Source organism: Bos taurus, chromosome 29, assembly GCF_002263795.3.
Source record: "Bos taurus isolate L1 Dominette 01449 registration number 42190680 breed Hereford chromosome 29, ARS-UCD2.0, whole genome shotgun sequence".
Classification (NCBI taxonomy): domain Eukaryota; kingdom Metazoa; phylum Chordata; class Mammalia; order Artiodactyla; family Bovidae; genus Bos; species Bos taurus.
In genome coordinates, this window is record NC_037356.1 from 9,096,712 (window position 1) to 9,123,847 (window position 27,136).

At 45.6% G+C, this 27,136-nt stretch overlaps 2 protein-coding genes across 3 annotated transcripts in view; one reads left to right on the forward strand and one right to left on the reverse strand.

Moving 5' to 3' along the window:
- ME3 (malic enzyme 3) overlaps window positions 1-15,609 on the forward strand; it is a 220,849-nt gene extending 205,240 nt beyond the window's left edge. For both annotated transcript variants that reach the window (NM_001075877.1, XM_024987172.2), the window contains 7 exon segments: window positions 4,907-5,004; window positions 5,282-5,395; window positions 7,745-7,850; window positions 8,440-8,582; window positions 9,058-9,231; window positions 13,665-13,763; window positions 15,372-15,609. In NM_001075877.1, the coding sequence (NP_001069345.1) occupies window positions 4,907-5,004; window positions 5,282-5,395; window positions 7,745-7,850; window positions 8,440-8,582; window positions 9,058-9,231; window positions 13,665-13,763; window positions 15,372-15,533 (896 nt within the window). In that variant the 3' untranslated portion in view covers window positions 15,534-15,609.
- A 6,855-nt stretch (window positions 15,610-22,464) lies between these two features.
- Window positions 22,465-23,530, reverse strand: LOC101906111 (protein tyrosine phosphatase type IVA 1-like). Its single transcript, XM_059883210.1, has one exon. The coding sequence runs from the start codon at window positions 23,528-23,530 to the stop codon at window positions 23,009-23,011; it is 522 nt and encodes a 173-aa protein (XP_059739193.1). The 3' UTR covers window positions 22,465-23,008.
- Window positions 23,531-27,136: the final 3,606 nt, after the last annotated feature.

The following is a 27,136-nucleotide window of genomic DNA, read 5'->3' on the forward strand; positions in this document are numbered from 1 at the left end:
CACGGCACAGAGCCAAGGTCACGGTGAGAGCCATTAGGAGAGGTTGCCATTGTATCCTTTGGACATTTTCTACTGTTTTCTATCAGATTTCCCGAGCTTTTGTGTTTTCCACCACTTTCAGAGTCACAGCTGAACAATTATGTCCACGACCTAAGTTCACTTCTCTCTACCTCCACTAGCACCTGCTTCGCAGGTCCCCCCCCACCTCCCAGGGAAAGCCCGGGAGGCCACTGCTGCTGCCTTCAACTCCAGAGTCAGGAAAGGCTGTCTGAGCTGCATAGACCAGGAAGCAGGTTTACTTTGCTTTACTTCCTGCTTTACTTCTCTTTACTTGGTGACTGACAGGGGAAGCCACTGTCCTTCTCTGGCCTCAGTTTCCTCATCCGTACCATTGTTGGATGTCATGCTCTCCATCCAGCACTGAATTTCTGCAGGTAAGCTGTTGTTCAGCCTGCAGGTTTAACCACAAAGATACTTGACATCCAAGGAGGAAAAGCTCCATCAAGAGGCAGGGTCCTTGAGAGGTCCTCTGATGAAATATCTCTGGCGCCACCTGGTGTCCTATGTTTTGTGCATCTCCTTTCGGGAGGCAGAGTTCAGTTCAGTTCAGTTCAGTTGCTCAGCGGTGTCTGGCTCTTTGCAACTCCATGAACTGCAGCACGCCAGGCTTCCCTGTCCATCACCAACTCCCGGAGTCTACTCAAACTCATGTACATTCAGTTGGTGATGTCATCCAACTACCTCATCCTCTGTCGTCCCCTTCTCCTGTCTTCAATCTTTCCCAGCATCAGGGTCTTTTCCAATGAGTCAGTTCTTCGCATCAGGTGACCAAAGTATTGGAGTTTCAGCTTCAGCATCAGTCCTCCCAATGAATATTCAGGATTGATTTCCTTTAGGATGGACTGGTTGGATCTCCTTGCAGTCCAAGGGACTCTCAAGAGTCTTCTCTAACACCACAGTTCAAAACCATCAATTCTTCAGCGTTCAGCTTTCTTTATAGTCCAACTCTCACATCCATACATGACTACCGGAAAAACCATAGTTTTGACTAGATGGACCTTTGTTGGCAAAGTAATGTCTCCACTTTTTAATATGCTGTCTAGGTTGGTCATAGCTTTTCTTCCAAAGAGCAAGTGTCTTTTAATTTCATGGCTGCAGTCACCATCTGCAGTGATTTTGGAGCCCCCCAAAAATAAAGTCTCTCACTGTCTCCATTGTTTCCCCATCTATTTCCCATGAAGCGATGGGACCAGATGCCATGATCTTAGTTTTCTGAATGTTGAGCTTTAAGCCAACTTTTTCACTCTCCTCTTTCACTTTCATCAAGAGGCTCTTTAGTTCTTCTTCACTTTCTGCCATAAGGGTGGTGTCATCTGCATATCTGAGGTTATTGATATTTCTCCCAGCAATCTTGATTCCAGCTTGTGCTTCTTCCAGCCCAGCGTTTCTCATGATGTACTCTGCATATAAGTTAAAATAAGCAGGGTGACAGTATACAGCCTTGACGAACTCCTTTCCTGATTTGGAACCAGTCTGTTGTCCCACGTATGGTTCTAATTGTTGCCTCTTGACCTGCATACAGATTTCTCAGGAGGCAGGTAAAGTCGTCTGGTATACCCATCTCTTTAAGAATTTTCCAGTTTGTTGTGACCCACACAGTCAAAGAATTTAGCATAGTCAATAAAGTAGAAGTCTGGAACTCTCTTGCATTTTTGATGATCCAAGGGATGTTCACAATTTGATCTCTGGTTCCTCTGCCTTTTCTAAATCCAGCTTGAACATCTGGAAGTTCACGGTTCACGTACTGTTGAAGCCTGGCTTGGAGAATTTTGAGCATTACTTTGCTAGTGTGGGAGATGAGAGCAATTGTGCAGTAGTTTGAACACTCTTTGTCATTGCCTTTCTTTAGGATTCTTTCATTGCCTTTCTTCAGGAGGCAGAAGGCTGTCCTGAAATAGAATTAGATGAGCTGAAAACTTGCTCTGTCCAGTGGAAAACTGGACACAAAAATGAAAGATACACTCCTATTCCCACCCTGCAACCATTAGTATTTTACAGCACCATCCAGATTCTGTGTGTATATTTTGATACAGTTAGAATCGTGGTTATGTAGACCACTTTAATGTTCTCTTCCTTCCAACTAATTACATGCTTTGCATGTATGAGGCCCTGGATTCAATCCCGGCATCTCCACAGCGAGTGAATGTGTTTATTTAGAGTCCCTGGAGTAGGAAATGGCAACACACTCCAGTATTCTTGCCTGGACAATCCCATGGACAAAGGAGCCTGGCGGGCTACATAGATCATACAGAGCTGGACACGAGTGAGCACACATGCACATCCTTCCAACTAATTCAGTGAAATATAGTTTAGGGGTTAAAAGCACCAGCCCAAGAGCCTGATTCCCCGAGTTCACTCTGTTATGTGATCTTGGCCAACTCAGCAAACTGCTCCATATCTCACTTTCCCAATCTGTAAAATGGGGATGATTATGAGACAATTAAATGTCTTTACATTAAGACTTATAAAGAACTCTGAACAATACGTGCTGTCAGTTACTAACTTGATAGCATTTTCTGTGTTGCTATCATAAGGAGCATTTTTAACGGCTGCAATATCCTACTAAGTGTCTACATTAGCTACTTTACTTAAACGTCACTCTTGTTGGGTGTTTATTATTTCCAGTCATTCTGTGTTATAAGTGACAGGGTCATAAATACCCTACAACATACCTTTTGGATGTTTTCATACATAGATTCCCAGAAGTAGAAGCATGAGGTCAAAGGGCAAAAACATTTTATGCCTTGGTTTATATTGGGAAATAGTTTTCCAAAAAGGATTGTAGCTCTTTAGCATGGAATGTGGGCTGGGACTTTACTCTCTTCCCTCCTCCCTCATCAGCCAGAGATAATATCGATTTCTTTTTGATTTGTATAATTTTAACCAGCCATAAACAATCCCACTTGAGTTTCCTTTTCTTTGATCATCCTGGACGCTTAGCATTGCCAGCTGCAGTTACTTTATTGTGACTCTATCAGCATCTACATCAGTGGTTTTAACAGAGAAAACATGACATAAAGACTTGTGGATTATACATTAAAGAACTGAAAAACCAAGAAGAAATACTAAGGATCTGCTACCACCCCCATAGGCTGGGGTAACATAGGGAAGATGCGGTGGGGAGCGCTATGAGTTCTAGAAGTGATGGATAAAGTGCAAACTGGATTTAACTGCTGCTTCTGGAACAAACTGCTGCTGTAAGAGTAAAAACAAAACCAAGGCAATGGAGTTGCCAGATCTAGCAAAAACAAAAATGCAGATGGTCAGCTAAATTTGAGTTTCAGACAAATAAGTTTTTAGAATATTTATAATAAACATGGAACACATGCTAAAAAAAATATTTCTTGTTTATCTAAAAATCAAATTTAACTGAATGTCTTACATTTTACCAAGCAATCTTCCAAGGTGGGGATGATGCTGAAAAAAGTGTTCTTTCCCTCCTCATTTAGCCTTTCAGTCACCCCCTGGCACCGCCTATTGGCAGAGCCCACCATAAAGCCAGCTGGTAAGGCTGGAAAGTGGTTTGCAGACCAAGGAGCGACAATTATCCAGTAACTGGCAGAGCCCACACTTTTGGCTGTTCAGCATCCTTGCACACCTATTCTACACATTGATACTTCCAGAAGACAATAGAAACAATTCTAACAAAATGCCTAATAAAATGCAACTATCTTTCCAACCAGTGCAGACATTCTTACCCTCTCCCTGAAATGGGGAGAGGCAAAGTCTCTACAGTTCTTTTGTTTCCCAGGTAAAGAATGTCTGTTTCAACAAGAATGAAGTCGCTGGCCCCTGCAGTCGCCAACCTTCCACACACCCTGAAAGGGGTTCAGGGCAGCGATAAGGGATGGAGTCCTCTGTGCCCTGGGAAAAACAGGCAGAACAGGCCTTCAGATAGTTAGGTATTTTCAGGAGATTTTATGAACCCAGTTTCTTGCATCTTCTCATATCTAGAAAAGCATAAAATCATTAGTGGAGACATCTGCTTCTCATGACCAGGAATAACCTTGTGACTAGCAGCAGCCTTCCTGCCAAAATGTGTACTTGACTGCAATACCCTCTTCCCTAAAATCACATGTATACTGACCTCCCCCTCATCGCTTCCGAGTAGTTCCCAGAGCTATTTGAAAGGGCTAAGGTCCTTATTTTTGCCCCCAAATAAGCATTAACTCTCAACTCTGACAGTGTGCACTTTTTTTTTCAATTGACATATTTATATCTGGAAGATAGTCACACTACCCAAATCTGGGCAAGATTAACTACTCTTCCAACTCGGTCACATTTGAAAACTCTGTTATCTAGAGGCTGAACTGTAGAATTAACCTTCAACAAAACTTATAAGAGGAAGAAAAAGGGAGAATAAATTAGTTAATATGAACCATTAAATCACATGATAGTCAAGGAAGAAAATTTGCATGGCTACTACATCCCTCGTTTCTATAACCAGTCATGCAGCCATGGTTGATGTTTATTTATTTCTTCCTCAGTCTCCCATGCCATGTTTTCTTATCCTCAGACAAGAACTTGGCTTGCCAGTTCCCTTAGTAAGATGACCCAGACCTTCATTTCTGAAGGATCTGCGCCCTCAGCAGCTCTGCCTCTCTTTCGTTGCAACACTATTTGTTAATACCTCCTCTGGAGCACTGGAGTGCTGTGACACACCCCTGCATGCAGAGTATTATGCAAAAGAGAGTTGCTGGACAACTTGCATGCCTACAGGCTTGACTCTGTGAGGCCGAGGGAAAGCTGCTTGTTCCATCACAGGTTCTAGGTACGGAGAACTCTGCCAAGGGTCTTGGCGGTGGGGCCCGGGGGCCAGATGGTCATCTCAGTCCGTCTATTGCAGGCACAGCCTCTGTGGCCGTGGCAGGGATCCTGGCTGCTCTGCGGATCACCAAGAACAAGCTCTCCAATCACGTGTTTGTTTTCCAAGGTGCTGGTGAGGTGAGTCCCACCGAGGGCTCTCTACAGTCGCTCCAGAAGGAGAATAAGAATACGGGGAGGAGAAACAAGGAGGGGACGCCTTCTGGGCTCCAGAGGAGAGGAAACAGCCCAGAAGCATGGTGATCATTGTACCTGCCTGGGCCCCACCATTTGGGTATCTCGAGGCAGGGACTTAACGAGGCCTCCTGCGAGGAGTGGGGGAAGAAGGGAGGATCTTGGCAAAGTGTCTGATAAATCCTGAGTAGCTCTGGCCTTTTGTCTGAACACCACCTCGCAGGCAGCCATGGGCATTGCCCACCTCCTTGTCATGGCCCTAGAGAAAGAAGGTGTACCCAAAGCAGAGGCCACAAGGAAGATCTGGATGGTGGACTCCAAGGGGCTCATTGTCAAGGTACTGTCAGTCTGGAGACCTGCAGGTTTCCTGAGACTTGCCACTATTGGAAGGGGACTGGAGGAGATCTTCCAGGGGGCAAACTGCTCAGACAGAATAGAGAGCAGAAGGACAGCAGTGTCCTGATCTCCACAGCAAATGACTCATCCCCCAGGAGCCTTAACCACTCTTGTCCAAAAGCTTTGAATGTGCGTGTGAATGTGTCTGCCTCCTGCTCCCAGCCTCATCTCCCCGCTTCCTGTCTTGCAGTCACCTCCAGCCATATTAAACCACAGTTGTCCCAAAGTGAATGCTCCCTCTCTTCCCCATCTTTGCAAATTTTGTTCCTCTGCCTGGAACGAATGCCCACCTCCTTTCCCACAAGCCCACTCAGCCCATCAGTCTCCCCTGTCTTCTGTCACTTCCTTCAAGCAGTGTTCTTGAGCATCTAGGTCTCAATTAGTTTTCTAGAGGAAACTGCCCTCTGCCCTTCGTGTATTAATATTACACTTGTCACGTTATGGGGCTGGCACCCCTCTGCTGGTCTCCCTCCCCGTGAGGCTGTAAGTCTTGATATCTGTGTCCAGCATGTGATAAGAACATAATTGATATCTGAGGCATTGGTGAAGGAATGAGTAAGGGAGACAGTCCAGCTTCTGACTTCAGTGTGCTGAGGGCCCAGCTGGATGACCTCCTTCCTTAGGATTTCACTCAGAGCTCCATGTTTTAATTCCCCAAATTCCACTAACATAGGATGTGTCCATGAGAGATTTTTTTTTTAAAGACAGAGATGGGAACAAGAGGGTCTCAGCCAAGAATAGTGGAATCCCCCAAAGCAGCCACAGACCCTCTCAGGGCAGACTCCCACTGGAGGGGACCGGGACCTGGACCCCGCCTCCTGCCCCAGAGCCTTCCAGAGTGTGGTCCAGGCTCAGGCGCAGGCTGCCGCGCTTGGCTCTCGCCCACCTTTCATCATCGCTTTGCTCAGTTGAGCTCGCCCCTCCTGCACGGTCTGTCAGAGCTGCCATTCTCACTCCGGTTCTCGTGGGACCGATTGACCCAGGGGAGTCATCCTTGACCAGCCTGTGACCCACGGCCTCCTATGTGAAGAAATGGAAGGAATCTAACACAGTGTGAAGTAAGTCAGACAGAGGAAGACAAATATCACGTATCACTCCTGTGTGGAATCTAATTTTTTAATATGACACACACAAAAAATGAACTTATTTATAAAACAAAAACAGATTCACAGATTTGGAAAACAAATTTACCGTCACCAAAGGGGAAATGTGGGAGGGAGGGAAATATGGGAGGGAGGGAAAAATTAGGAGCTTGGGATTAACATGCAGACACTGCTAGGTATAAAATAGATAACCAACAAGGACCTACTGTATAGCACAGGGAACTCCACTCAATATTCTGTAATAATCTGTATGGGAAATGAATCTGAAAAAGAATGAATATATGATATGTATAACTGAATCACTGCGCTGTATATCTGAAATGAACACAGCACTGCAAATAAACTAGACTCCAATAAAATTTGTAAAGGAAGAAGTGGAAAGAATCTCGAGCTCACTGGGAGCAGCCAGCCATTGCAAGCCAGATCTGGATCCCAGCTTATTCTTATTTATAGGGAGGTTAATGAAAGAGAAAGTGTTAGTTGTTCAGTCATGTCGCACTCTTTGCGACCCCATGGTCTCTAGCCCGCCAGGCTCCTCTGTCCAAGGGATTTCCAGGCAAGAATACTGGAGTGGGTTGCCATGCCCTCCTCCAGGGGATCTTCCTGACTCAAGTATCAAAACCGGGGTCTCCTGCGCTGCAGGCAGATTCTTTACCATCTGAGCCACCAGGGAGGCACTGGAAAGGTTAATTTCAGTTTCAGTTCAGTCACTCCATCGTGTGTCTGACTCCTTGAGACCCCGTGGGGAGGTTAATGGCTCTTGTCAAATACACCCTGATGCTGGGCGACTTGGGCCCCCATCCCTCCCTGGGCCTGTGTACTGTGTGTCTCGGAGTCAAGAGCCTCAATTAGACTCAGGCGTTTCCTCCAAGCCTTTCTGTCCTGGCCTAGGAAGCCACGACCTGAGCAGCTCAAAGAAAGGCTTTATTGGATTCTCCACATGTGGTTTGGATTAAAGAAACACACACACACACACACGCACACACACACGCACACACAACACGCACATTTCAAATCCTTAGGTTCCGTCTTACGTTCCAATCTAGAGGACGGGCCTCAACACTTCTGACAGCTCAGCAGAAAGCACAGGGCTCTGCGGGAAAGGTTCTAAGAGTCTCCGGAACATCCCCACCCTACCCGATGGTTCTCACCACCACAGCTACATCGTGTTCTTCCTTTCCCTGCAGGGGAGGAGCCACCTGAACCATGAGAAGGAGATGTTTGCCCAGGACCACCCCGAAGTGAACTCCCTGGAGGAGGTGGTGAGGCTGGTGAAGCCCACGGCCATCATAGGTAGGAGGAGGGGGCGGCCCACTGCTCAGCCCAGCTAATTCTCTTGACTTGCAGGCGGAGACTGAGGCTCAACAAGGGGGCTTCAGCAACCCATGGAGATGCAGCTCTTTCCCCTCACATCCAATTCAGTGCTTTTATTGAGTTATTGACTTATTGCTGCATGTGAACCATAGAACGGAGGCACCACGCTGGGCTTCATGATGCGGAATTACTCCATAGAGCAGAAAAATGCAGGCTGGTCTCTCTGACCAAGATGAAATGAGCTCCTTGGAGGGGACCCTAGCATCACCCCTCTCCTGGGGGGAGCAGCCCACTCTAAAGGGCAGTGGCCAGGAATGCCTTCACAGATGTATCTTCACTGGCCAGGGGCCTGGGACAGACCAGTGGTCCCTTAGGACTTAACAGGGGGTCTCAGCCAGCTCAAGCAGGTTTTTCTTTTCTCTCATCCTCTGTTGTCCCCATGGCCGATGACATCCCCCAAGACTCCTGAGCCTTCTGCGCTGTATCTAGTTGCCCGCCAGCACCACCAGGAGAGGAATGGGGTGTTTATAAAGCGTAGGCATCCCCACTACCCCCCTTCTCCCCGTAGGTGTTGCTGCCATCGCAGGAGCCTTCACGGAGCAGATCCTGAGGGACATGGCCTCCTTCCACGAGCACCCAATCATCTTTGCCCTGAGCAACCCCACCAGCAAGGCCGAGTGCACGGCTGAGAAGTGCTACCGGGTCACCGAGGTCAGCGGGGAGTGCTTCCTGCCCCAGGCTGAGAGGACACAGTAACAGTGACTATGAGTCGCCCTATGAGTAGGGTGGGGAAAAAAATGAAGCTGGCCCCCAAACCCAGGTCTGGCTCCAAAGCCACAGCTCTTACCATTATACCTTGGTGCTCAGGGTCCCCTCACATAGAGCTTTGACCAGAACTCGAGGTGCTGGTAGACTCTGCACACCTGGCTTGGCTCTCTGGGGAGGTGACAAGTTAGAAAGGCACGCCTTCCCTTTCTGGTGGTTCTGTGGCTGCCGGGGAGCCTGGTGGGAGCTCGGTTTCCGGTCAGATGAACAGGCCTCTTTTAGCACCCGCAGCGTCCTCAGCAGAACACCGAGCACTCAGGAGAAGACGGAGAGGGGTCAACGTTCGGGAGACCAGACTAGGCCACCATCACTCCCGCAACCCGTCTCCAAGCTCCGTCTCTGGTTTTCTTCCCGCCCCCAGGGCCGAGGGATCTTTGCCAGCGGAAGTCCTTTTCCAAGCGTGACTCTGGAGGATGGCAGGACCTTCTTTCCGGGGCAGGGCAACAACGCCTACGTGTTCCCCGGCGTGGCCCTGGGAGTCATTGCCGGCGGGATCCGGCACATCCCGGATGAGATCTTCCTCCTGACAGCAGAGGTATCCCTGTTCCCTGCTCCTGCATGCTCCCGGGAGGGCCTACGCTGCTCCCTGAAGACTCCTTGTCTTGTTTCTGCTACTTCCTGCCCCCCAAGTCCTTCAATGTCAAGCTTCTCTCAAGATCACCTTGAGGCTTGAACGTCTCTGAAAACACACGCTCTAAGGGGCGCGAAGTGGGATAAGGAAGAGTCAGTGGGAGGGAGTGTTGGCAGGAGGCCCTGGCACTGAGGGGACATACCTGGCGGGGCTCCCTGCCTCCCAGCAGTACTCGTGTGCCTGCCAAGAACAGAAATGCCACCAAAGCCACCTCAAACAGTGGGCTCATGAACCATGACAAGCAATTGATTCTTCCGACCGTGGGTGCTGGCCACGTTACTGGTAACTGGTAGCAAAATAAGCCCCACTAGGGCAGCTTTCTCGGGGAAGGCACTGGCACCCCACTCCAGTACTTTTGCCTGGAAAATCCCATGGACGGAGAAGCCTGGTAGGCTGCAGTCCATGGGGTCGCTAAGAGTCGGGCATGACTGAGCGACTTCACTTTCACTTTTCACTTTCATGCCTTGGAGAAGGAAATGGCAACCCACTCCAGTGTTCTTGCCTGGAGAATCCCAGGGACGGCGGAGCCTGGTGGGCTGCCATCTATGGGGTCGCACAGAGTCAAACATGACTGAAGCGACTTAGCAGCAGTAGCAGTGGGTCAGCTTTCTATAAGGAAGGTTGCAGGCTGGGTTGGCCTGCTCCGAGTACCCCTATCTTGAGCACAGACATGGATGTACACCTGCTCCAGGTACCTTACTAGAAAAGCTCCCAGAAGGGCTCTTTACTGGGCACGGTGAAAACAATGAAAGAATTCATCGAGAATGACAGCCCACATTCAAAATAATGGTTTTTAATAACAGTTACAGTGGCTGACATTTATCAGTCGCTTACTAAATACCAGGCGCTTCACATTTATCTTCACTCTGAGGAACCACGGCAATAGAAATGTTTCTGTTGGAAAGTTAAGCTAATCCCAACTATGTTGTTGTCATCGTTCAGTCACTGAGTTGTGTCGGACTCTTTTCGACCCCATGGCCTGCAGCACATCAGGCTCCTCTGTCCTCCACTATCTCCCAGAGTTTGCTCAAACTCATGTCCATTGAGTTGGTGATGCCACCCAACCATCTCATCCTCTGCTGCCCCATTCTCTTCCTGTCTTCAACCATTCCCAGCATCAGGGGCTTTTCCAACAAGTTAGCTCTACACATCAGGTGACCAAAGTATTAGAGCTTTAGCTTCAGCACCAGCCCTTGCAGTGAATATTCAGGGTTGATTTCCTTTAGGATTGACTGGTTTGATCTCCTTACAGTCCAAAGGACTCTCAAAACTATAAACAAATATCAAATACATTCATCCCCAGTGAGCTCCAAAGGCTCAACTGTGATCTCTGGCCTGTGTCTGCATTCCCCTCTCACCACGGCACTGGGGAGAGCCCCAAACCAGCATGACACAGAACAGCTTCCACACAGCCATACCCAGTCCTGCTCTTATGAGCCCCACAAGAAACTACCTGCGTCACGCACCAAGTTTCTTCTTCCTGTGTCTCTTGGAGGCCCGTCAGCCTCACACAAGCCTCGTGCACACTAGCTCTGGTTTTGTGCTGTGGTTCTGTCCCTCTTGTCTAAGTATTTTGTGTTTGTATTTCTTCTGGTTGCTCTGATTGGTGGTGGTGATGTTTTGGTGGCATGGGCAGAACTGTCTGAAACTCCCACTGGATAAGAAGAGTCACTTCCTGCTTGGAGTTGGCCTGCAAGCAGGTTCCCTGATGTGCAGAAACACGGTTGCCAGAGCCTTCCTGTGCAACCCCCAGAGACATCTTCCCAACCCCCACCTCGTGCTGTGGGACAGCTCCACTCCATCGTTTCCGAAATAGTGTCCATGAATTAAGCAGGAACCCCTCCTGAATCTACTTGTCAGTCACTTGCTATGAGCACAAGGCCCCTGCCTCCCTGGAGCTGACAGTCTGGTCTTCAAAGTCCTGGCAGGTTACTTTCTGAAAAGGGTGCTTTTAAATTAAGATAACTTCAGTTGCATCTGATTTCTCTATATAAAAAGTAATATGTATTTTAGGAGATTTACATGTGCTATCTCATGTCATCTTGACAGCCTGGTAAAATACAGCGATCATCCCTGTGTTATAGACAAGGAAACAGGCACCGAGAGGGGTCACCTGGCTTATGAGCAATGCACCAGGAGGGCCCCAGGCAATGTGCCTTGAAGCCACAGCAGAGCATTGGCAATGCCCAGCGTCTTAGAAGCAACCACACCTACCTCGATCCAACTCATCACTGCAGAAGCTTTCTAGCTGCAGATCTATCCCTGGGAATCCTGCTTCCCTCTGATCAGTCCATCCTCGATAGCTCCACAGAGGATCCTTCAAAGCTGGGAACAGGCCCTCTTGTCTCCTAAACTTCAGACTTTTATATGGCTCGTTGGTGCTCCCAGGAAAGTCCATACCCCTTCATGCGGTTCATCTCAGGCCCTCCTTCCCTCCCCCTGCCATCAGCCTATCCATCCTTTTCACAGTCATGCTCTCTCTTCCCTCCAAGAATTCTCATGTGCTATTCCTTCTCCTCTCTTCAAGGAATTCATACTTGGCTCTTCAGGTCTTAGCTTCTGTCTTTTCTTCTGGATGCCTTTTTTTATTTTTATAAAGAGTGAGTCTACGCCTGGCTCTTTTCTCTCTGAACAGGGTCTTACCCTTCTCTCTCTGCTGCCTGCCTCTACCTCAGCTGCTCCATCTCCTTCTCGCATGTCACCAGCCTTGCCTCATCTTCTGTTTTTGTTTTTGTTTTTTGTTTTTGCCTCACCACAAGGCATATAGGATCTTAGTTCCCCGACCAGGGATTGAACTTGCATCCCCTTGCGTCTTCCACATTGGAGGGCTTCCCTGGTGGCTCAGTGGTAAAGAATCCACCTGCCAATGCAGGAGACTCAGGTTCAATTCCTGGGTCGGGAAGATCCCCTGGAGGAGGAAATGGCAACCCACTGCAGTCTTCTTGCCTGGAGAAGTCCATGAACAAGGAGCCTAGCAGACTATAGTCCATGGAGTCTCAAACGAGTGAGACATAACTTAGCGACTAAACAGCAAAACCCCCTGCACTGGAAGCATGGGGTCTCAACCACTGGACCACCAGGGGGGCCCTGGAGGACTGGGCCCTGCCCTCCTCTGTGCCTGTCTGTCCCCTCTCCTTGCCATCACTCTAATCGTTCATTTTCCACTGACGCCAGCCTCCAGGAAGGAAAAGACTGGCTTCTCCACCATGCCCTTCTGCACCTAGCACAGAGCCTGGTGAGTTGCAGGGCTCTGTGAAGGCTGGGCTGAGTGAACAGAAAGGAGAAAGCCAAGCATGAGAACGTGGCCCACATCCCTCCCATCTGCCAGACTCTGAGGCAAGACTAGCTCCTTTCTCGGTCTGTTCCGGGACACAAGACTTCTTATGTGGCTTTTCCCCAGATTTAAACTTGACACAAGGCGGGGGATTTAAACTTGACACAAGGCGGGGTGGGGGTGGATTCAGAGCCACATCAAAGAGGCTGTTCTGCAAGGCTGGATGAGCACCAGGCCCCCGGCAGGAGGAAGAGGCTTGAGGAGGAGGGCTGCCCCTCAGAGAGCAGCCCTGGATCAGGGAGGGCATCCCAGGGTGAAGGCTCGGAGCATTTATGCAGGGAGCTGGTACTGCCCGTTGTGGAGTCACTTGCTGGAGAAGCAGCTAGTCTTCACCAGGGCCAGGGCTGGGACGGCGAATCAAGGAGCCCTGAATACAGAGACGCAAGACAGTCATGATGGACGCCCAGGGTGCTCCTAAGCGTGTGGAAGGGGCTAGAGCTCAGGAAGCGAGGGACTCAGGCGTCCCAAGGCAACAGACTAGGCCAGCCAGGGGGTCCCAGAGTCTGCTCTGTGCACGCGTGCTTAGTTGGCCCAGTCATGTCCGACTCTTTGCGACCCCAGGGGCTGTAACCCGCCAGGCTCCTCTGTCCATGGGATGCTCCAGGCAAGAATGCCGGAATGGGTTGGAATTTCCTTCTGCAGGGGATCTTCCTGACCCAGGGATCAAATCCACGTCTCTGCGTCCCCTGCACTGGCAGGCGGGTTGTTTACCAGCTGCTCTGCGAGTCACTAGTTTGTTCATCTTGGCCCTAGTGGTTTTCCTTCAGAATTCAGAGAGCCTCGTGTTGTTTAAAGCCTCAGCTAGTCTCAAAGGACATAAAGGGTGTGTCCTTGTTGTAAGCCTAAGCTTTAAGCACCCCAGGGCCACGAGGTGGCGAGACAACGGTGGAAACTGCAGTGACTGGCCACCTGTAAGGGGCAAGGTGAGTCTCCAGTGTACTGGGTCGGGCTTGTTCTGGAAAGGCAGAAAATCAGCTTATTCCTCTCCCTTGTCTCTCCCCAGCAAATTGCCCAAGAGGTCTCTGAGCACCATCTGTCACAGGGGAGACTGTACCCGCCCCTCAGCACCATCCGAGACGTGTCTCTGAGAATCGCCATCAAAGTAAGGGACTCCTCACCCCCTAAACATGGGTAGCGGCATCCGTCAACTCTGTCTGACTTTAGGGGGACTGAGGGGAGGGCAGCGCTGGACACGTCCTGGCTCCCTGGCCTGCACTGCATGCTCCCCAGAGGCTGCTGACAAACTCTGGCCTGTAGCTCGAGCCCCATCCCGACACCCACTCAGGGCAGTTCTGGGAAGCTCCTGCACTTCCCCTCAGAAACCAGACAGAAAGGTCATCAAAGTCCATAGTTTTGTGGACCAGAACGTGGGTGGGATTTTTAAAAAATGAATCATAAGTGCCCATTTATACAGAAAGGTCAACTTGCATAGCATCATGGAAAGAGCTTGGGCTGTGGAGTCCCAGCCCTGCCAGTCAGCAGCAGAGGCACCTCAGGACAATCACTGCACCTCCCTGGGCCTCAGTTTCCTTCTTTTCCAAAGAATTCCTCTGTCCCAAAGTTTTGGGTCTTCCCTGGTGGCTCAGTGGTAAAGATGTGGGTTAGATCCCTGGGTTGGGAAAATTCTCTGGAGAAGGAGATGGCAAACCACTCCAGTATTCTTGTCTGGAGATTCCCATGGACAGAGGAGCCTGGCAGGCTACAGTCCACGGAGTCGCAGAGAGTTGGACATGACTGAACAACAAAACAACAACTCCCAGAGCTTTGGAGGACATTAAAAGAGAAGAGCTTGAAAAAGCTCCACACTTGGCACCTTTCTGGCCAGAGTAGATGCTCATGCTTTCTCTCTCTCTCAGGATGGCTGGGCCACGGGGTGATCAAGTTCATGGAATAGTCTAAATATAAATGTCACCCAACAGACGATGCAGAGATGATGGGTATTCAGAGAACCAGAACATAGAGCCCTAAAGAACGACCTAACACTGATAATTGTTGCATCTGGATGACAAATACACGAGGGTTTATTATACTGTTATTTCTATAATTTCTATTAATATATATTTTACATTTTCTATAAGTTTTAAGAGTAATTTCAGAAAATGCATTGCACGACAGACAGCATGCGCTCCCCCAAGAGTTGTCCCGTGTGTTCCAGAATCAGACTGTGGGGCTTGTTGTCCTCAAGCCCAACTGTCCAGCTGATAGTCCAGCTCCACCCTGTCCAGTTCCTTCCTTTCAGGGATATTTAGCTTCATCCTCTTGTGAAGCCAAAGCTAATACCCAAAGAACATTGTCCAAGCTGTTCTTTGAATTCAGGCCATGTTTAGGAGAGACAAAGTATCAGGTACTGAACACTTTTGCCTGCTACCTAACTTTATCCTCACGCCATGCCAGAGGAAGCTGTCATTACCCCCACTTCACAGATGCGGAAACTGAGGCTCAGCCAGGATGGCATCACTACCAAGGACCCACAGGCAATCGGAAGCAGAAGCAGACTTTAGCCTGAAGCCTCTTGACCCTGACCGTGTTTATTCCACTGTGTCAGAGCTCCCTTACGAGGCAGAAAGCTCTAGCTCCTTCCTCTCCAGTGGCTTCAGGGGCCACATGCCTGCCGCGGGTGTATCCCCCCCTTCCACAAGCTCCCAAACGAGGGTCTTCAGGCAGGCTCCTCCTTACAGCCAGTTCCTCAGTCACACATATCTTTCCCTAGGTCCTCGACTTCGCGTACAAACACAACCTGGCCTCCTACTACCCAGAGCCCGAGGACAAGGAGGCTTTTGTAAGGTCTCTGGTCTATACTCCAGAATATGACTCCTTTACGCTGGACAGCTACACTTGGCCCGAGGAAGCCATGAATGTCCAGACCATCTGATGCAACCTCAAAGGCTGGGATAGGGCTGGGTGAAGCCCAGGGTAACACTGACAATATAAATGGGTTCAAAAATGGCCATCCTTGTCATTGTGTTTTTCCTTTGAACTTTCTGGTGTGAGGGGAGAGGCCCAGGCATAAGATGAGTAAGAGCTTTGTCCCTGAAGGAGGCCTTGGGTTCACTTTTCTGTAACCCTCCTCAGGCTTCCTTCCCAAGAATTTCTTCATCCACCAATTGCTAACTTTTGGCTAGACCTTGTGGAAATCTAGAATCTGCCTTGGCAAGGTCTGGGGTCTAGTAGAGGAGATGAGATATGGGCACAAGGCATTTTGCCTCCAGGGAGAAAGTAGTCAAGTCCCTGAAAGAACTGCAGATAAAGGTCGTGTGCTCAGAGAAGGGAGAGGATCCTTCCTATGAGGGCATAAGAGAAGGCTTCATGGCGACCCACCCACCAGGGAGTTCAGTCTCTGCTGGACGAATACACACCCTTCAAGACTCAGAGGGCGTGAGAGCTGAGTGTCTGGCTCGAAGCAACTCACAAGTCAGAAATGGTCACTGCCCTGTGGGTTGCTGAGTGTGGGCATGCCCTTGTGGTTATTACCAAAAGGAAAACCAGAGAAATGTGGGTGGGGACAGTCAGCAAACCAAGGAGGAAGAGAGGCTGTGAGGGGAAGGGCACCGTGGGGAGCATGAGAGAAGACTTGATTTCATGTTCCTGACTCAGGGATGCTCTCCTCTGCCCTTCACACTCTGAAGTAGTTCATCAAACTGGAAAAGCTTTCCTACAGAAGGCTGTCAGTCTGTGTGTCTCTTATACCAGGTTGAGTCATAGCTTTCACCTCCCTTGTGTCCAGCAGAGCCCACACCATGGGGAGGGTTGGGCGGCTGGGGGGGGCGAGCTTGTGGCCCTCACAATGGAAGACCCTGCTAAATTGCTAACATCTACTGGCATGGCAGCGTCCAGCCTCCACTTTCATTGAGTGACACCAGAAAGAACAATCCATGCCCAGAGACCTACCACTGTCCACCCTCCTGCTGCCAGCTCAGCCTGAGGGTCTCCGCTGCCCACCATGAGCCAGCCCAACGTGCCACTCCTCAGGGACAGGCCAGGGGGGCGCCTGGGATCCTGGAAGACTGATTAGCAGAGACATCACGTCACCCCCTGCCTAGGTCTTACTCTTCCAACACCTCCTTCCTGGGTGCTGGTGCTCAGCCAGGAATACCGAGGAAACATCCCCGTTCTGTAATCTGTGGCCGCATACTGAGGACCTCTCATGGTCAGAAGAGGGCTTGAAGAGTGAAGCTGGAATCTGGACAACAGGGAGCCTTTCACATCTTTTCTACGTCCTGTCCCACAACTTCCTCTGTATCCCAACTGCACCTTCTTTATACTCAATGTGACAGAAAAGAAAAATAGTAGAGAAAATCAGTGAAACCAAAACAGGCTGACAAGATCAACTAAAATGACCAACTTTAGCTATGCTGACGGAAACAAGAAGATAATTACATTTCCTGTGTTCCAAGCACAGGGATCATCTTGCTGGCACTGAGCACATGCGCTTCCAGGCCTGTGCCCTTACACATGCTTCGTCTCTACCTGCAAAGTCCTTCCCTCTGCTTCTCTGCCCTTTATCAGTTACATTTCAGTTCAACCAGCTTTCTGCCTGGAGACATCATTCATCATTGGAGTGCAAATACATTTGACTCCAGGAAGTCTTCTTGGACAGAATTAATAACTAAAGTAGAAATCAACAACAGTAAAAAAGAAAATGGGAAGTTTCCAACTCTTTGGAAATTAAACAGTATATTTCTAAGTAAGTCATGGTAAGAAGAAATCACAAGATAAATTATGTATGTTGAATTAAATAAAGAAAAATAAAAATTACTGCTGCTGCTGCTAAGTCGCTTCAGTCGTGTCCAACTCTGTGTGACCCCAGAGACGGCAGCCCACCAGGCTCCCCCGTCCCTGGGATTCTCCAGGCAAGAACACTGGAGTGGGTTGCCATTTCCTTCTCCAAGGCATGAAAGTGGAAAGTGAAAGTCAAGTCGCTCAGTCGTGTCTAACTCTTGGCGACCCCATGGACTGCAGCCTACCAGGCTTCTCCATGGGATTTTCCAGGCAAGAGTACTGGAGTGGGGTGCCGTTGCCTTCTCCAAAAAATTAATGGGTTATAGCTAAAAATAGTACCTAGAGGGAAATTTTAGAGCTTTAAATGCCAATATCGGGGGAAAAAAGAATAAAAGTCCTAAAACAATAACAAAGTTTCTCCTTAAGAAACTACAACAGGAAAAGCAAACAGAATTCAAAGCAAGCAAAGATTAGAGTAGAAATCAATAGACCTATGACAAATCAAAGAATTGAATTAGTAATTCAAAATCTTCCCACCAAGAAAAGCCCAGGCCAAGAATTCTTCATGGGTGAATTTTATCAAATATTTAAAGTATTAATAATACCAATCCTTCACAAACATTTTCAGAAAATGGAGGATGGAATACTTCCAAAATCATTCCATAATACTGGTACTACCCTGATATCAAAACCAGATAAAAAGCAACACACAAAAACTGCAGACCAATATCCTTCATGACTATAGATGCAAAATTCTAAACAAAATATTAGCAAGCCAAATGTATCAATATAAAAGAATTAAACACAACAAACAAGTGGAATTTATCTCAGGAATGCAAAGTTGTTTTAACATTTAAAAACTGATCAACATAGTACATGATCTTACTAGAACAAAGGACACAAACCACCAGATCATGTCAATGGATGTGGAAAAAGCATCTTAAAATACCCAACACCTGTTTATGATAAAACTTTCAACAAACTAAGAGAACATCCTCAACCTAATGAAGAGCCAACAGCTAACATCATCCTTACAGGTGAAAGAATGAATACTTTCTCCCTAAGATCTGGAAGTTTGTTTCCACCACTTCTGGTCAACATTGAGGGTCTAGCCAATCAATTAAAAAAAAAAAGTAAAAGGCATTCAGACTGGGGGGGTGGGGGGAGAGTAAAACTGCCTTTATTTACAGATGACGTATTCTTGTAAGCAGAAAATGCCAAAGAACAGAACAGCACTTGCTTTGCTCTCTCCCTCCCTTCCTCATTCCCTCTCTCTCTCCCCTAACAAATGAGTTTAGGAAGCTCATAGAAAGCAAGGTCAATGTACAAAAATCAACTGTATTTCCATAGACTAGCAGTGAACACTAGCAATAAAATTAAGAAAACATTGCATTCACAATACCATCAAAAATAAAAAAAATACGTAATTTAATGGCATCTGGTCCCATCACTTCATGGCAAATAGATGGGGAAACAGTGGAAACAGTGTCAGACTTTATTTTTGGGGGCTCCAAAATCACTACAGATGGTGACTGCAGCCATGAAATTAAAAGACGCTTACTCCTTGGAAGGAAAGTTGTGACCAGCCTAGATAGCATATTCAAAAGCAGAGACATTACTTTGCCAACAAAGGTCTGTCTAGTCAAGGCTATGGTTTTTCCAGTGGTCATGTATGGATGTGAGAGTTGGACTATGAAGAAAGCTGAGCACCAAAGAATGGATGCTTTTGAACTGTGGTGTTGGAGAAGACTCTTGAGAGTCCCTTGGACTGCAAGGAGGTCCAACCAGTCCATCCTAAAGGAGACCAGTCCTGGGTGTTCTTTGGAAGGAATGATGCTGAAGCTGAAACTCCAATACTTTGGCCACCTCATGTGAAGAGCTGACTCATTGGAAAAGACTCTGATGCTGGGAGAGATTGGGGGCAGGAGAAGGGGATGACAGAGGAGATGGCTGGATGGCATCACCGACTCGGTGGACGTGAGTTTGAGTGAACTCCGGGAGTTGATGATGGACAGGGAGGCCTGGCGTGCTGCAATTCATGGGATCGCAAAGAGTCGGACATGGACACGACTGAGCGACTGAACTGAACTGAAGAGGTACAAATCTTGTACAATGAAAACTATAAAACATTGATGATAGAAACTAAATTTAAGGGTAATGTTCCATGTACATGTTTAAGATTCAATATTATCAAGGCTGCAGTTCTCTCCAAATTATTTATAAATTCAACACTAGACCTATCAAAATCCCTACAGGCTATTTTTGTATAAATTGACACATTGATCCTAAAATTTATATGCAAATGTAGAATAGTAAAAACTTTCGAAAAAGGATGATGTACATGATCCAATTTCAGAACTTTCCATAAAGCTACAGTAATCAAGACTGTGTACTCATATAGATCAATGAAACAGAGTTGAGAATTCAGAAATGAGTCCTTCATTTATGGTAAGCTGATTTTTCAGTTACCAAAGTGAGTGGAGGAAAGGTGGTCTTTTGAAGAGATGATACTGGGGACAACTAGATATCCACATGCAAATATATATATACACACTTAGAGAAAGAGATACTTATTTCACACCATATACAAAAATTAACTCAAAATGGACTACAGATCTAAATGTAAGAGCTAAAATCTGTACAATTTCTAGAAGGAAATATAGCCAAAAAGTCTTTGTGACTGATTGAAGAGATTCTTAGATACAGTTTAAAAGCATGATCCATAAAAGAGAAAATAGATAAATCGTACCTCATTAAATTTTTTAACTTCTGTACTTTGAAACAAACCATTAAGGGAAAGAAAATGACAGGTAACAGATTGGGAGATAGTATTTGCCAATTATGTATCTGATAAAGGCATTAGAGTCAGAATATATAAGAAATTTCTACAACTCAGTAAGATGACAAGATCCAACTGAAAAAAATGGGTAAAATATTTGAGTTGATATATTATAAATGGCTAACATGTACACGAAAAGATGTTTAACATTAGTTTTATTAAAATTAAAACTGCAATGAGATACCACTTCCCACTCACCAGAATGGCTATATTAAAAAAGAGAGAAACAGTCTAAGTGTTGGAGAAAATTAGAACCTCTTCTAGCAGGGCTTTGTCTAAGCACCAAGAAGTTGAGGGAAATTTCCCTCCATCTTTTAAAAACCTTCATTCTAACTCCCCAGCCTCTCATACTTGGTCCCAGAACTCAGCAAGTGTCCTTCAGTATAGTGGCTGTACCTGTGGATGCTGTGGCGGTACCACCCAGATCCCTCGAACAGTCTAAAACACACATTCATGGCCAGCCGCCAACAGTATTATCAGCTGCAGGCTCACAGCACTGCCTGGGAGCTGCACTTGACTGAAAGATGATGCTTCATCCAAGATTACACCCTCATCCCCAGGGACAGCCTGCATCTAATGACTGGAGTCCAAAGATCCAAGCCCCTTGCCACAATTGCGGACACCCCTAAATGGCCATCCCAGCTTCACAGCTCCCTGGGAGATTGGCTAATGCTACTGCTGCATCTGTATGTATCACCATTTGGCTTCTGAAGCATCCTGGTTCTCTAGCTCCATCACAGTGTTGTTGAGATGACGCTCCAGTAAGCCTCCAAGTGCAAACCTCTGTTTCCTGAGAAACTTGACCTGCGACGTGAAACTGGCCAAACCTCTCAATTTCCCAATCTGTTGCGCCAGCCCCAATGTGACCACCAGGAGCCTCGCTGGGTTTCGTTTTCCCTCAGTAGAGACCCTGCTGCAAGAACCAAGCCTGATCCTTAGTCCACGTCCCAGCAAACATGTCCTAGTAAATGCCCCCAGCAAACAAAACGGCCACTCACCTCAGGAGAACTCCTTCCTGTTCGGAATTCCTGTTCACCTAGTCCATGCTGCTCTCACAGCTCTCATACATCCTTAAACATATGATTCTTGAAACTTATCCATATTTTTATGGATGTTGCAGAGAGGGTGTTGGGCTGCCATGACCTACTACATCCTGTCTAGAAGTGGAAGTTTCTAGACACAGATTTTCAAAATTTCAAATGTTACTTTTTTCTCTAACTTAATTGTAGTCAGAAAACTTGTGTTATTCAAATGTTTTAGAATTTTGCTGAAATTATATATGATCTTATATATAGTCAAATTTAATAAAATATTTCAGGTACTCTTAGAAAAATAAGGATGCTCACTGTTGGATGCAATGTCCTTATGTTCATGGGATCAAACTTACTGTTTTGTTCAAATATATATCTTTACTAATTTTTGTCTACTTGATCTGTTTCTGAAAGAAAAATAATAAAATTTCCTATCACTCTGGTAAACTTGTCAATTTTCCTTGTGGTTCTTTCCATGTTTGCTTTGTAGATTTTTGAACCATGTTATTTGATACATAACTTTCTGGTGAAGTGTAACTTTTGAAATTTTAAGTAATGATTTTATCTCTAGTCATGCCTTTGCTTCTACTTTTACTAAAAATGACACAGCTACACCATCTTGCTTAGTTCATCTCACTCTCCTATAATTCATTAGATATTTCAGCTCTTGTACTAGCTGACAAAAGGTAAAAACTAACAAACTATTTCTCCCACAGAACTACATTTCCACACACTATGAATCTATGGTTGAACTAACCTTAATATATACCACCATTTTATCAATTCCATAATAAAACAAAGTATCAAGTATCTATTGTTACACAGTTCAAAATCATAAAATGTTAGATGTCTGATCAGTTCAGTAGTAGAAACTCTCTTCTATTTTGGTTGAAAAGACAAGGAAAAAATACTACACTTAAAAATAATAGTTAATAACTTCCAATAGGTGTGTTGAAGAACTACAAGGCATTCAAAAATTTTATAATTAAGAAATGTTTTAGCTACAAAGTATCTTTCCCTTTTTAAAGTTTACTAAATAAAAGGAACTATTCTATACATCCTGCACAAGATTAAGGCAACATGGAATTTCTAGTAGAAATTTTCCATAGCCTCTTCCCATTCTATCTTCAGGCCCTCCCCTTCAAAACTGCATCCCAAGTGTAAACAGATTGTAAAGCTTTTTTGTCTAAAAATATTACACACACACACACACACACGTTTCTGTATGATGTATATTTTACATGAACTTTCAGAGATGTGATTTTTTTTCAAACTGGAGCCTTTCACAACAGCACAAAATGAGATTTATATAAAGACAATAATCACCATAAGTCCTAGTAAGAATTCAACAGAATCAATTGTCACACAAACCTGATATACACAGGTAGTGGTAAACACAGGAGCAGATAAATAACCACAAAGGTCTTGTGATAGTTTGAGATGACTAGAGGAATAAACCTCATATGGTTTACAGTGCTGTTCTTAATTCCTAGGGTTTTAAATCTACATGATACTAAAATTATCCCAGTATTGTGCTGACTTTTGGTACCTAATCTCTCAGTTTCTTATATATTATTTCTGGCATGGGAATAGTAGTAAGCTAAAGAGGCTACAATTTTGTCACATTTGTGGCTTTTCAGTATTCCTATGCGAGGCTTCATTAGACTTGTACTTCATTAAGCCTATGCTAATATATATGATAAATTAAGTCCTGTCTCAAGTTCCGTGTCCAAGGCAACAGCATGAGGCAGGCAAGTTTTATTGAACGCAACAGTTGTTTCTATGGCCACTGGAGTCTTTGAAGCACAGCCGCATTTTAGAATGATATTTCTCCAAGTATAAAAGTTGCTTGCTGTTAAAAGCTCCACGCCGCTTTTGTCTTATAAACTGGACCGCCTCTTCATTTTTCATTCCACCTTCCATTAATGCCAGGGCGACAAGCACTGGAGTTCTCCCAAGACCTGCAACACAGTGAACAGCAATGCAACAACCAGGTTCTTCCCGAAATTTAATATTTAAAAGACTTAACCAGTCATCCACAATCTGGTTAGAGGGTGATGAACCATCATCAAAGGGCCAATCCAAAACCTGGATGCCTTCTTTCTCCACCAGAGCAGTGTCATAAGTTGCTTCACACACTCTTACTATTGTCGTAACTCCATACTTCTTAAGGTCCTCTATGAATTTGCTTAAGGTTGCACTCGTTGGATTGTGTGTAATAAGAAATCTCATGTTCCTGTATGTGACTTCCACAGGAGCTGGGCGGTTCAGTGGAGCCATGTTAATTTAGTTAAAAAAAAAAAAAAAAAAACTCGTTACAGTTACAGGAAAAAAAAATTAAATTTCTGAACGCAGAAATGATGTAAAGAAACTGAAGTCTATTCCAATATGCCCCACTCGAAATTCTCAATGCTTACACGAAATTGGGAGTAACGAGGAAATGAAATGAACTTCCTAACACGAAGCCATCCTTCAGTTCAGTAAGACTGAGTCAATGGAAAGGAAGAGCACGGAGGTTTACCCCATCCAGGTCGGAATTCTTGTAAAAGGCTCCGATGGTTTCAAGAACACACGTCTGTGTCCAGGTTGACGCTCCTATGGGGTCTTCTTGGTGGAGCAGTGATGAATTTCTACAGTTCACTTCTCTTCATGAAGGTCGTGCTGTGCCTGGCAGTAGTCTCCGGGGACCTTCAGAAACTCCATAAATGCGTGACCAACACCACCACAGGAAGGACTTAGTTTACTCATTAAAGACTGTGGCCTAACCATACAGCCGGTCCCGCAGCACAGGCGGCGGTGGCGTCGGCTGAAGAGGAGGGAGCTATGGCGGTCGTCGCAGAGAGAACGGCGGCGCGACTCCGAGATCCGCCGAGCGTTCGCGTCAAGAGAGCCAATCGGCGCTCCCCGAGGCGCGCCTGCGTCACAAACCCTTCCTTTTATAGTCAGCGTTGACTCTTCCTCACCAATCGCAGAAGGGGGGGCCGAGAAATAGAGCGCGACGGTGTGGGGCCGGTCCCCGGCAACGTCGCCACGGCGGCCGATGGGGAGTGAGTCGGTTGGTGTAGGGACACGGGCTGGACGTTAAGCCTCCTCGTTTCCCGTCTCCCACCGGGGAGGAAAGGGGGTGAGGAGGGACTTGGGGACGGGAATGGACCGAGTCAAAACCTGGGAGAGGCTGAAGAGAGTCGGAGGCGAACCGAGATAGGTGGGAAGGGAAAGGTAGTGGAAGAACCCCGTCCGTGGACTCTGCTGTGGCTTCCTCCGTCGGCTTCATGTTTTAGCCATGACATATTGCTAGGCTTTTTTTCGATCGGTCTGACAAACTTTGTTTTTAAAGAACTTAAGTCTATTTACATTATTTTTATACATTATTTTGTTTTACGTTACATGTTATTGCTGTCTCTGCATCTGTTTTTCTCATTTTGTGTTATTTGACATTTGTGTATTTCTTTTTTTAATCTTCCGATTTCTTTTAGAATAAGATTTTTCTTCTGCTAAGTTCATATTTTCTTTCCACTGTTTTGAAAATGTGTAATTGTGCTTTAAAGTTCTTAGCAGTTACAACTCTAAGTCATACAGACATACTCTCTCAGTCTTGTCCCAATCTTTGTCACCCCATGGACTGTAGCCCACCAGGCTCTGTCGTCCGTGATATTTCCCCGGCAAGAATGCTGGAGTGGGCTGCCATTTCCTACTCCAGGGGATCTTCCAGGGAGGGAAGGGATGGAACCAGCCTCTTTTGTGTCTCCTGCATTGGCAGGCCGATTCTTTACCACTGCGCCACCTGGGAAGCCCAGCAGTTATTATTGAGCCCAGCTCAACATATTTTAAATAATGCCGTCAAGCATTTTTTAAACCTCACTTATGACATTGTTTATAAAAATCAGGGTTTGTTTAAATTTGCCCAATATGTTAGCAGTTTATTTGCTCACTATTTCTTGCATCTCAACTCTTCTAAGAGTATTCTTATCTTACAGCATTTTGGGGCAGTTCCTTTAGTTCCTGTTGTATGACCGACTTTGGTAAATATTTTATATAATCTTAAAAATATGCATTTTCTCATTGTTGAAAAATATTTTTTATTGTTGGTAGACATGTTTTTTTAAATAAACTTTTTTTTCTATAATTCTTTTTACTTTGCTTTCATTTCTGATAGTTTCACTGAGTATGCAATTCTACATTGACATTTTCTCAGACCTTTGAAGATATTCCTTGTTTTCAGTTTAACTTTCTAATAGCTTTAGAATTTTCTAAAATGTATAGGCTTTCTTCACTGGCCTATATTGGGCCCATTTCTTCTTTCCTCTTCCTTCATTCTTTGCTCTTTCTTCCATCCTTCACTTCTTCTTTAATAACTGAGTCCACTACATGGAGGGGAGCAAGGTAGTTGTCTGTGAGGTAGATGAGAGATGGAGAATGCAGAAGATACTGGAGTCTGGGGAAAAGGATGAGGAGGACATTCAAGCAAGGGTGGGCTGGCAGTTGGAACCTAGTGTGGGCTGTCAGAGCTCAAGCAGGGTACAGAGGACATGTACAATGGAGGAAAGCAGTGATGATTGGAGATTACATAAGGGTTTATACAGTAAGATTACATAAGAGTTTATCTAGTAATACATTGAGAATAATGGGAATTAGCTTTCTCCCTGCTCTGACAGGAGTTACAAATATGGAAAGGGAAAAAGTATAACTAGTTGTAGGATTTGGGGTTGGCATTGTTTGTATCACTGTAAACTCATAATTTCAATATATATAGAATTATAGATAGGTGTGTGTGTGTGTGTGTGTGTGTGTGTGTGTGTGTGTGTGAATTCCTCAGCTTCATCTTCAGAGAGCAGAGAGGGCCTAAAGCAATGACAACCCAATAGCAATGAGAACAACTAGCACTCAGATCATGGTTTCCTAATACCATTCTCCATTTAAAAAGTCCCCTAGGGGAGATGGCTAATTCTAAAGGTAGGGCAGCAAAAATATGACTAGCCTAGAACATTTATTATGACAAAGTTATGGAAGTGTTCAAAAAATGATAGGCATATGACAAAAGGACATAAACCAAAAAATACACAGACCAAAGGAGACTAAAAATAACCTGACGACCAAATGATATATGCTATACTAGATGGAATCTTGGAACAGCAAAAGGACATTTTATGCATATCAGGGTAAAACAAGTGATATCTGAATACAGTGTGAAGTTTAATTAATGGTAGAGTACCAATGTTGATTTCTTGCTGCTGCTGCTAAGTCACTTCAGTCGTGTCCAACCCTCAGCGACCCCATGGACTGCAGCCTTCCAGGCTCCTCCATCCATGGGATTTTCCAGGTGAGAATACTGGAGTGGGGTGCCATTGCCTTCTCTGGTTGATTCCTTAGTTATAACAAATATGTCATAGAAACAGAAGATGTTAACAGTGGGGGAAACTGAGTGAAGAGTGTACAAGGAATTCTCTAAAATCATTCTAATTTTTTTTAATTATTTAAAAGTACAAAAAACACAGAAGCCAGCTTAAAGATCTCCCACTGATCATGATTTTTATATCAATAATAGTACTGAATTATTAGTCATTGAATAAAATAAACCATAAGTCTATATGGATATAAATAAATAGGGAGAAGAAAACACTTTATCTTAGAGTAGAATGCCAACTAGTAAATGTAGCAGCAATAGTGGAATTACAAAAATCTGTATTTAGCAACCATCATCACAATTATATATTTAGCAAAGAAACATCAATATGTGCTAAACCTAGTGAGTGAAATTTGATGAGGAATGGATATTTACTTTCAAAAGTACCTATCATAAAGTATCAATTGGTTACAAAAGAAAACAACTTGATAGTGGTAAACCCAGTAGGTATCATTTATTCAAATGATCAGAGTTAACATGAC